General features: G+C 45.0%; 1 protein-coding gene across 1 annotated transcript; it reads left to right on the forward strand.

Moving 5' to 3' along the window:
- Positions 1–8497: 8497 nt before the first annotated feature.
- Positions 8498–10154, forward strand: LOC117641386 (glycine-rich cell wall structural protein-like). The gene is made up of 2 exons (XM_034378655.1): positions 8498–8611; positions 9665–10154. Exons 1-2 carry the CDS (start codon positions 8504–8506, stop codon positions 10001–10003), a joined length of 447 nt encoding a protein of 148 aa, XP_034234546.1. The 5' UTR covers positions 8498–8503; the 3' UTR covers positions 10004–10154.
- The last annotated feature ends 1877 nt before the right edge of the window (positions 10155–12031 follow it).

The following is a 12031-nucleotide window of genomic DNA, read 5'->3' on the forward strand; positions in this document are numbered from 1 at the left end:
AACCCCGTCCTAAACTAGGAAAACAAAGTGGAAATACTGTTAATCCCACATTCAAACTTAGAAAAATTAATAAGCATAATCAAAGTACAGAAAACAAATTATTTTATCTTTATGAAATGTCAACTTGCAAGTGGGAACTTAGGCTCAGCCTTAAGTTTAGACTTTACCTAGTTAGAATGTAGGGGGTCTGGGGGGCGGAGCCCTCCAGCATGCAACAAGTAAAACAAGGTAGGTTTACGCCAGAGCGCGTCTTGTCGTAACAGGCTTCGCGATGTCTCGCTGCCCGTTCCTCCAATACGCGCCTGGCGTACCTACCTTGGCCTGCGACGCTAGCCTGCCTTCGGCAGGCAATGGATCGTCCATAGTCGGTAATTTTTTTAACTTTTTACATGCCGGGGGGCTCCGCCCGCAAACCCCCCTACATTCTAGACAAAGATGCTTCATCAACAGATAACACGATCTTGACCCTTGTAACTTTTTAACTTGTCGAGGCTGGGGGGGACCCCCCTTTCTACAAGTCAGGAGTGATCTATCTGCAGAAAACTCGATTTTTCGCCGTTTTTTAGGTGTTTTTCGACTATTAAAACTGAACCAGTTGAGCTAGGATAGTGAAATTTCGCGTGTGCCGAGCCAAGGGCATACCTACAAAGTGTGCAAAATCTCACCAAAATCGGCCGAGCCGTTCAGGAGGAGTAGTGCGGACACACGCACACACACACGCACGCACGCAGACAGGAAAAACTTTTCATCCCCACCTGAGTAACTGGCTTCGCTATCGCTCAGCCAATCAGCCAAAAATAACCGACGATGGATAAGCCATTGCCTGCCGCAGGCAGGCTAGCGCCGCAGGCCAAGGTAGGTATGCCAGGCGTGGATTGCTGGAACAGGCAGCGAGACATCGCGAAGCCTGTTACGACAAGACGCGGTCTGGCGTAAACCTACCTTGTACTCAAGACTTCACAGCACCCTCGAAGCCAGCATCTACCGTACAGCCTAGTGTTTACCGCACTTGTTTCACAAACCATAACGTAGTCTTTAAAAAAATAGATAAGGCAGCATCTACCGTACAGCCCACTGTGTTTACCGCACTTATTTTACAAACCATATCGTAGTCTTTTAAAGAATAGATACTACTTCTCTACAGCTCGTGTCGTGCCGTACTTTTTAACAGGCAATACCGTACTTTCTTGACGCAAAAACTGCAATTTTTTTTTTCATTCGGCTGATCCCCCTTTCCAAGATCCTGATGTGCCTCAGTCGGGCTCCTGGACTCCCCTTCCGACCCCTCGTTTGAAAAGGTCTTGCCGAGACCTATCGAAAGCCGCAATAAAAATTTTCAGTCGGTCAACCACCTTTTTCCAAGATCCTCATGTGGCAACTTTTAAAGCGGCCTTTCTCGGGACCAATTAAGCCACTTTGAGACCACGTACTGGCCGGACCCAACCTCGTAGAGCCTCGTGCGACCCGGCATTCGAAAGAACACACCTTTCTGAGTATGTGAGACCCCTGAAAGTCTCATTTCTACGAACAATTTTTTCGAGTTGAGGTCCATTGCTCCACTCTCACAAATAGCGTCAGGAAGGGTTCTCCGGGCGCCTGCTGAGTAGGCAACCCATCCTGCAGTCGTGCTGGTTGGGTGGCCTTCAGCGGGTCGGGGCTCCGCCAGCCACGGCGCGCCTCACACAAACCAGCCGAGGAGGCATTTATTTAAAATTAGCGCTCAAGGCGAGGCCTTATAGGTCGAGCCCGCAGGGCGAGTATTTTGCGGACAAGTGAATTTGTGCGTGTTTGAACAGAGGATTGGTGTGGCACTCCAAATCCAGTGGCAAGTTTCCTCGCCACTGGAGTGGCGTCTTTTCCAAAGCGCCAAAATTTGGCGTTGTCATCCCTGGTTTCCGGATTCCATGCCAAATTTTGGCGTTCCACAGAGAGCGCCAAAATTTGGCGTTCCATTCCCCAGAGCACCACAGACCAGAACGCCAAAAATTGGCGCTGCAAAAGAAATGCAATAATTTGGGTTGGAAAGCGATACCCATTCACAGAAAAATAAATGTGCATACAATAGTTTTCAGTGCATAGGATCCCCAGTTCAAATCACAGCAATTATACTATGAAAAGTAGAACTGGACCAGTAAAATACAAGACCTGCATTTGTATTTTCAGGTTACGTGTCAATGCCGCTGACCAACTATTGAATCACTTCGGTTTGGCCAGCGATTCCTGAGACACTTGGAAAATGGTACTCACATCAACACAAAAAGCTGGATATCACTGAGTCACTCTCTCTTGATAAAGGGTTGACACAGCATGGGGTCTCAGTCCATTCTCAAATCAGGAAGGCTTGAGCTAGCCTCAGAGCCCTAGCCTGGCCCTGCCGCATCACACTACTCCCTCTTCAAAATCTTCCTCAGAACAACACTTGAATAGTTTTGAAATGGCCCGAGAGCACTCAGGCCTTTTGAAAGTACTGCGACACGATAAAACATGACTGACACACACTATCGTTGACCGTGGCGAGACGAAATGCACACAAAAGTAACAATTTGAATGTTTCGTTTGTCTAAGAGGAGTAGCCATGTTTACTGTTTTTGTTGTTTTGCTTTTGTTGATTGCTTATGCGCCCTAACCTGTTGAGTGCGAATAAAACGTGGAGGGCGAATAACATGTTATTCGCACGCATTATGTTATTCGCCCTCCACCTCCACGTTTTATTCGCACTCAACAGGTTAGGGCGCATAAGCAATCAACAAAAGCAAAACAACAAAAACAGTAAACATGGCTACCCCTCTTAGACAAACGAAACATTAAAATTGTTACTTTTGTGTGCATTTCGTCTCGCCACGGTCAACGATAGTGTGTGTCAGTCATGTTTTATCGTGTCACAGTACTTTCGAAAGGCCTGAGTTCTCTCGGGCCATTTCAAAACTATTCAAGTGTTGTTCTGAGGAAGATTTTGAAGAGGGAGTGGTGTGATGCGGCAGGGCCAGGCTAGGGCTCTGAGGCTAGCTCAAGTCTTCCTGATTTGAGAATGGACTGAGACCCCTTGCTGTGTCAACCCTTTATCAAGAGAGAGTGACGCAGTGATATCCAGCTTTTTGTGTTGATGTGAGTACCATTTTCCAAGTGTCTCAGGAATCGCTGGCCAAACCGAAGTGATTCAATAGTTGGTCAGCGGCATTGACACGTAACCTGAAAATACAAATGCAGGTCTTGTTTTTTACTGGTCCAGTTCTACTTTTCATAGTATAATTGCTGTGATTTGAACTGGGGATCCTAAGCACTGAAAACTTTGTATGCACATTTATTTTTCTGTGAATGGGTATCGCTTTCCAACCCAAATTATTGCATTTCTTTTGCAGCGCCAATTTTTGGCGTTCTGGTCTGTGGTGCTCTGGGGAATGGAACGCCAAATTTTGGCGCTCTCTGTGGAACGCCAAAATTTGGCATGGAATCCGGAAACCAGGGATGACAACGCCAAATTTTGGCGCTTTGGAAAAGACGCCACTCCAGTGGCGAGGAAACTAGCCACTGGATTTGGAGTGGGGTGATAAATCGACAAAATCAGAAACACTCCAAGGTTGAGTTACAATTGTTTTAAATGAATTCGATACTGACCAAGACATATTGTTAAAAGCGAGGGGGTATGCACTCTCGTAATAGTCGGTTCACTCTATCTGTAATAGCACGCGTAATAATACGCGTAATAGTCGCGTAATAGCCGAAATTGTCAAAATTTTATCAATTTTGGTGTGTTTTAGGCCGTTTTTAGCTAAATTCCGATTAATTTGTGGCGTAACAGAGAGTAATAGCGTAATAGTCGGTACACAGGTTCAGAGAGCGCATACCCCCTCGGTTAAAAGCCTGAATAAGACTGTATATTAGACCATGCTTTGAAAGATATTACAGTGCTCAAGAAGTTTGCCACCTTTTGTCAAGAGACAGTCTGTTCAGTGCTAGTGACAGACAATTTCTAGCAATAAATTTTTCCAAACAAGACTATCTTTTACTAAATACTGACCACGGTCGTAATGCTCAACTTACAAGAAAATCAGAAAAAAGTGTGATTGAAAGGTACTTGCAAAGACCACAACATTTACATGGTTTATCCTTACTTGAAACATGCAAGTATTACAGCATTGGCCGTTGGAAAGAAAGAGAACATTTTCAGAATATTTCCAAAGATAACATTGGTGAATGATGAAGAACAGAATGAAGAATAATACAAACATAAAGTGCTATTGTACATTCCCTGGAGAAATGAGGAACAATTCACACAACAGAATTTGCCGTGGAAACAATCATATACCCTTTCCAGATAATGAAAGAAAATTGTTTTACTAGAATGTGTATTGCCTAATATAAACACAGTCAGCGAAGAATATGAATATGATGATTCCAATGATGATAACCACGATCAGAACTTAAAGGCTATCATGGTTGCAGCACGAATGGGACCAAACTAGAATAGTTCGCTTATTGAACTTGGTTTGAGACAGATGGATCTTGAACATGCCTGGTCAAATGGTTTGCAAGAAAATAAACAGTATGGTTCATTGAAATATTTAGAAAATTTAATTAGAACGTCAAAGCAAGAAGCAGGATTCGACATAGAGGACAAACATTTTGATTCAACAATGTACAATTGAACAACAGCAGGTCATTGCAAAAAATTTGCTGGTGTTGCTGCTTCTGTCAATTGTATAAATTCTTTCCATTTTCTTGCAGAACCCAGAAAAATTTCATCATTCTGCATTCAGACAACATCAGTAATAGAGAATTTTGCTGTAACCATTGAAATATGAAGAAGACAATACAAAGCTCACGTACAGAAAGATGTTGTACAAGTCCCACAGATGCTGGTTTCTTTAGACATTCTTCATGATTGTAAATATTACCACCATTCTGTCGAAAAATAAACACTGTCGTTGGGAACGCTGAGGTTATGACTACGTGCAATATACGCACAAATTACACACTCACCTCTAGAAAATATAATTCTAATGCATTTCGAGGGGTCCTATTCAAAAGATCTTATCTGCGCGCTCCCCCCAAGACAATCTTATCTTAAACGCATGTGAATTTTACTCAGTTTGACCATTTAATACAGCTACAAATCAAAATCATTTGTGATAAAAATTCACTGAAATGTGGAGATGAAAGATCAAAGAAACCAAAAGTACATGTAAAAATATATTCCGCTTACTCTCGTACGTGTCCCAACTGGTCAAACTGAGTGAAATCCGCATGCGTTTAAAATAAGATTGTCTTGGGGGAACGCGCAGATAAGATCTTTTGAATAGGACCCCTCGATTTGCGTAAGTTAAGTTATTTTTTTTTAGGAGTCTTTCACATGTGTAGGCGACTTTGTTGACGGGGCAGCAGCCTGACTGCTGGGGGTCGGCCAACTGATTCCGAGAGTCGTTGCTCCGTCTCTCTCGCACATGTACTCAACGCCTAATGTGTGCGAGAGAGAGCTAAGACAACGACTTTCGGAATCGGCCTGCAGGCCGAGCATCGCCACACGTCCCGATACGTCTTGCCGCGCCGAAGGATCCTTTTGTCGCTCTGTCTTTGTCCCACTCCTTACTCGGAGTAAAAAGTACGGAATGACGTGTCTGGTCAAATTTTTTACCTGGACCGTCCGTACCTTGCCATCCACGAAAGTTCTGTACATGTTTTCCGTACTAGTGTTACATGAGATCCTTGTGGAGACCACAGAGAACCAGTACGGAAGGTCCTTACCTTTTCCGTACCTCCATTTCCCGTACATTTGCTGCACAAAACCACGGATTTTTTTTTGCAGTGTGGGCGTCCCACAGGAGTGAGGGAAAGACAGAGCGCGACGCGCCGATCCTTCGGAACCAGGCGCCTGCCGCGTTGGGCGTCGATGTTATTTTGACGGGCGCGTCGACCCGTCCACCGCATACATTACGTGCTTTGCACGTCCTGACCTCCGCGTATCCTGTCGAGGAGCCGTCCTTCCTCAATGACCTCCGACCAAGGGAAAATAACTCCAGCCAAATTTGTTCACCGAAATTCATCAAACTTGTAAAATTCACTGACATTCATTTTAATTCCTCGAAATTTGATTGAAATTTATCGAAATTCGACTGAAATTCATTAATTTTGACTGAAATTCGTCAAATTTTGACAAGTTTAACGAAATTTGACTGAAATTCTTAGGATTTGTGCTCCGAAATTCACAGTTATATCCCCTTTCCTCCGACGGACCAGCCTTCCGTCCGAATCAGGCTTTTTCTCATTTGTTCGACAGTCATCAACGACGACACTGCGAGTCCAGTGGAAAATTTGCTTGCAACAAAGTTGGCAAGCAAGCCGTTTTGGAATGGCACAAATTATCATGCCTTGACCTAAAATCTTCGGAAGCTCCCCATTATTTACCGCTTTGTCCGCCTGCAATTCCAAATTTTGGCAAGGTGGAGTGTAATTCCGAGCCAGGCTTGCCAGTTTTTGGGAATCGAAACGGCTTGCCAATCATATGGTGCGCAAAGCAGCCTCTATCTATCTGGAATCAAATGTTGCAAGATTTCTCCGCAGCGAAAGGAATTAGAGCACACTCAATTCGTATACTAAACAAACTGGATATATTTTTTGTCTTGAAAGGGGTACAATAGGCACTATTTTGCTGTTTTGTTTTTAAACAATTCATTTTGTATATTTTTGCTCTGTTTTCGAATTGAATTAATGGGGTATAAGTTAGATTCGGTTTAGAGGCATTGACGCACCACTATCAACGGGCGTCTACAAGTTCGGACGGTCCATGACCGGTCAATCGAGATGCATCTGCGTGACGACTAGAGCGTATGAAACGTACAACTTTCCAGCCTTGCACTGAAAGCAACTTGGGTGTGGAGCTAGAAACTCTTAGCAACCAAATGTTTACGCTCTTTTTTGTCCATAGTTACCGTATTTGTGCAGGTGTAAGCTATTGAACTGGCATGGAAGGTTGGTCTAAGAACACGCCAGAATAAGAGTGCACTGTTAACCCAATTGTGGATCAAGTCCAATATGGTACACGCCTCGAAGCGTGGACTACCTGGCAGTCGTTTAATGCGTACTTACTGTCGGTGTATGTGTAGTTGGAGGGTTAAAATGTAATAACTCCTACTAAACCGAAACAGTCGCTTACGGCTGAGTGTTGCTCGGACGGAGGGGATCAAGGCCATGCTAACTGAGTAACTAGGACCTGAATCTTTGGGAAAGGAGGAACCACCAAGTATTCACTCCAGATGTGGTGCTGTCGAAGGCCCTGACACGTCTGCCTGCGTGTCGCTACCCGCGAGCTGGCCAAACCCAGAATCGCAAGCTAAGCAACAGTGTCGCCAGTTCGTCTTTTCTAGCCCGCGCGATTCAAACTCGCGCCATCCCTGAAACTGGCCCACACTTTTCAAAGGAGTGATTTTACTAGCCAGGGGAAGGCCTTCGGCCTCGATGCTGAGCTGGATTCTGCTGGAGATGGAAATGCATTTTCATCAGTAGTTAATTTGGATGTATTTATTTTGAAAATGGGTCTCTTTTCTTTTTGGGGGGTGATAGCCAGGAAGTATGCATTTGCACGAAGGATTGTGATTCGACAATGGTTGGTTTCTCCTTAAATCGAAGGAAGGGTATTTAATGATCTAAAACTAAATTGTCCAACCTAACCTAACCTAACGGGCTCGTGACAGATCTTACCCTACTCGTGACAGATCTTTCCCTACTCTCGATAGATCTTATTCTCAAACTAAATGGTCCAACCAATCCTAACCTAACCTAACGGGCTCGTGACAGATCTTACTCTACTCGTGACAGATCTTTTCCTACTCTCGACACATCATATTCTCAAACTAAATGGTCCAACCAATCCTAACCAAACCTAACGGGCTCGTGACAGATCTTACTCTACTCGCGACAAATCTTACCCTACTCTCGACAGATCTTATTCTCAAACTAAATGGTTCAACCAATCCTAACAAAACCTGACGGTCTAATGACAGATCTTACTCTACTCGCGACAGATCATACCCTGCTCGCTTGGACTATTGAGCTCGGACTGGGGATTATGGACTAAGGAGCTTGGACTATAGAGTTTGGACTATAGAGTTTGGACTATGGAGCTTGGACTATATGGAGCTTGGACTATAGAGTTTGGACTATAGAGCTTGGACTATGGAGCTTCGACTATGTATACGCATATGAATATAGTAAAAATAAACAGAGGAAGATACCTCTTGTAAACTAAAGGGATGGGGGGGGGGGGGGGGGGGCGGACAAATGAGCTATTCAAAATCCCAAACAGGGTGCTTCGCTTCGCTCAGCAAACAGGGTGTGGATGAAACATACCTAGAAGACTTCACAGGGTACGGTTTGGCTGAAGCATCTCGAGACGTCGAAAGTTATATTTGAGCAACGCAAGGCGTGGGAGCCTAAGGCAGCGACGGGATGGAAGAGAGAGAGATTGGTATGACGGAAGAGCGAGAGGGACGGAGTGGTGTTGTGAGTTATGTACGCCTCTCTATTGGCACCGTCGAATATAAAAGCGGACCGCGACCGCCCGTGCCTCACAATGCCTGAAGCAGTGAACACGACGAGAACCATGGGGACTTTCTCGGTGAGTTTTGTACACACTAAATGTTTATTATACAATTTTGTACGTGCCTCTTGCACGATTTTGTGCATGCGGGGAATTTGCATAATCATGCGTGAAAATGCATAAATTTATGCAAATTCACGCACAATTTTATGCACTTCGGAACACAAGTTCAAAATTAGGTACGCATCACCACGTACAAAATTGTACATAAACATTCAGTGTGTAGCCTGTACGTACATAATTCATGGAAAATTTTATACCTGATCGAAGGAAAAAGGATTATCCAAGGTGCTACAAGACACAACTAACCATCTCTTGTTTTGAGAAGTTTTCTGCCAGTAATGGATACTTTTTGAGGGCGGATAATAATCCCGCAGTTTGGAAAAAAACCTATGCGATTGGGAAGAGTTTGCGCCATGAGGATAATTCAAGATATTAGATCAAAGCTACTTCCAGGCCCTCCCCTCTCATAAAATTACACACTCTGCACTCGAATGAGCATTCCAGGCCAGACCACCTGGGACTCCAAATTTTACGTCTCAGATTTTGTTAAGGCCTTACGTTAGGTCAGGTCGTTTAAAACACTTATCTGAACACATTTTTTTAAAGATGAGGGTTTTGGGACTGCTTTGTGCTGAATCTATGTTCCTAGATGGAACAGTCACTTTACCATTTTATTGAAAAAAGCTAAAATTTCATCTTGCGCGCGCTAAGTTTCTTCGACAAAAAATGAGACCATTGGAACGCTCCACAACAACCACCTCCAAACCTAGAACAGAAAGTTAGAACAGCTTTAAAAAAAGTCATGGCAAGCTTTTATTGTTTAAACGAAAGTTAAAACTTTGGTTTTGAGGGTTTTTTCTGACAAAGACTCTTTGTCACGAACATTCATCGTAAATTCATGAAAATTCTTCGTAATTTACAAATATCTTCGTGAATTGATAAAGAAATTTTGGCATCATATTTGCCCGACACCTGCGTTAACTCACAATTTGTATTTCATGTAGTGCACAGTCTCTCGTTCGCTGATTTTCAATGTTCAGTTGCTTTCATGTTACTAATGTGTTGCAGACGAGCCTGGTGGTCATCATGGCTGCAGCCATGGTGTCAGCGCAGTATAGTGGAGGTGGTGGTGGTGCCTATGGAGGCGGCGGCGGCGGCCCCTACGGAGGTGGCGGTGGATACGGCGGCAACGGAGGCGGCGGCGGCGGTAATGGAGGCTATGGTGGTTATGGAGCGAACGGAGGCTATGGAGGTTATGGATCGAACGGAGGCGGCGGCGGTGGTTACGGAGGCTATGGAGGCAACGGAGGCTATGGAGGTTATGGAGGCAACGGAGGCTATGGGGGTTATGGAGGTGGAGGAGGCGGCGGCGGCGGATATGGAGGTGGAGGCGGCGGAGGCGGTTAATATCACCGCTTAGACATCATTTTTCTTTGACCGCGCCTTTACCATGCCTGTGAATCTCGTCAACATAAAGTTAAAAAAACATATGTCAAAAATTGTCAAAATAAAATATCACGTTTACGAGCAAGCTGCTTCCATTTTAGATCCTGTGCCTTATCGATCTCGTCTTCTTCTTTGCAAACCAAACGCCAACTAAACAAGATTATTCTTAGTGAATTGGAGTTAATTTTTTATTTCTTTGCTGTAAATGCATTTTGTAAATCCCTACCATGTTTCAAATTTTTGCGGAAAATTCATGTAAATTTCCGGAACTGTCTTTTTATTCCTCATTGTCAGTCCGCGGCAACCAGACTCCGTGCAAAACTAAAATCAACCAGGATGCAGATGCAATCTTTTGACCCATTCGATCTGGCCTCTTTTCAACTGCAACCGTTTTTGGACTATCATTTGATGATTGTTTTGATTATTTATCTTTGGCGCAAAACACATTCTTTTCTTTTCTTTAAAAAAAAACACATTTGTAGTCCATGACAGTCATGGCGTTTATCCTTTTCACTACCACCGACCATATTTCTTTGTAGAAAACAAGCTGAAACACTGCAAACCATACTTACCCAACGACATTTTGGCCGGATCAGCCGAGCCGGAGTGGAGCACTGAGGATGGACAGATGTAGGCAAGTCCACGGTTTGAAAGAGCAACATAGTAACACCTATTGCCTTCTTACAGGGAGGTTTCCAGGTAAAATCCTAGTGAGCGAGTGCAAGTGGGTGTGAGTTTAAGCCTGGAAATAGCACAGAGAGTGCAAGAAGTGGTAGGCCCCTCGGGTTCCGCACACTGCACTCTCAGACTCGCACTGAGTTTTCGTTCAATGACTAATGGGCCTTTGTACGCATAAGCGTATTACAATCAATTTCGTCTTGACAAATCTGTTTTGATTTCTTTTGAACGTGATTACAGCCTCGTCCAGGCCCGCGGGACCAGCCTTGGGACCAGCCGATTCGCATTCAAACGAACGTGACGTCACTTTCACGGCCCAGTGCTTCTGAACGAAATTCTTTTCACGCGCACAAACGTCAATGAATATTGATAAAATATCGATTGGAGGAGGAGGGTGTGCTTGTAGCAAGTAATACCTGTGCTTGCCGCAGGCTGGGGGATGCAGCGGCGACCGGCAGGGGGGGAGAGGGAACCGTGCACTCACCCTCACCGGCAGCTTTGGGTGCCTTCTTGCGCGTCGATACATTCTCTTCTCTATTCTCTTCAAAATCACTACATCTCCTGACTCCAGGTGCCGTCCCAAGTCAGTAGTACACACAAAGTACTCTAAATCTTCGAGATACACCGCATAAGCAAAGCCTTAAACAGATGAACATCACATGAGCCCAATTTTCACCCGTTTATGTTGCACTTTGTGACTAAAGAGGTTAGCGATGCAGCAGGAGTACAAACACCACACTCCACAAACCAGGAGCACATGTCCAAAGCACATTTAGAGCGGCACAAGATGTGAAAATCAACTCACGTGGTCATGTTGAGAATGGATGGTGTGTCCAGGGGAAACTAACAATTTGAAGAGACGAGGGAGTTGTGCGAGCTCAGAGCCGGCCAGACGGCCACGGGCCGCCCGGACCCTTCCCCTCCCCTCCCCCGGCCTCCACCTCCTCCCCCTCACCTGAGGAAAGGGGGAGAGGAGGAGTAGGGCGACGTGGCCGAGCCCCTGCGAAGTGTTGGGTAGGCCAGCCCGCCCAGCAAGCGCACCTGCGTGGCTGCCTACCCTGGACGTCGCAGGCGCTCGGCCGCGGAGTCGAGGGACCGGACCGAGGGGGAAACGACTGAGAAATTTTGTGTACATCGGATAGGGATAATCCCGGATAACCCGCGGATTACCTTCGGATTCCATCGAAAAATTTCCATGATTACCATTGGATTGCGCCGGATTACCCCGGATTACCTCAGAATTTCCCCGGATTACCCCGGATTACCGCAGAATTTCCCCGGATTACTTCGAAATTTCTGGTTATCCGGATA

Source organism: Thrips palmi, unplaced genomic scaffold, assembly GCF_012932325.1.
Source record: "Thrips palmi isolate BJ-2018 unplaced genomic scaffold, TpBJ-2018v1 HiC_scaffold_15, whole genome shotgun sequence".
In the NCBI taxonomy this organism is placed as follows: domain Eukaryota; kingdom Metazoa; phylum Arthropoda; class Insecta; order Thysanoptera; family Thripidae; genus Thrips; species Thrips palmi.

Bases quoted from the DNA above. Each gene is read 5' to 3' on its own strand.
- LOC117641386 (XM_034378655.1), top strand. From the start codon at position 8,504: ATGTACGCCTCTCTATTGGCACCGTCGAATATAAAAGCGGACCGCGAC. The intron at 8,612-9,664 runs GTGAGTTTTGTA...AATGTGTTGCAG, and splicing joins GAACCATGGGGACTTTCTCG to ACGAGCCTGGTGGTCATCAT.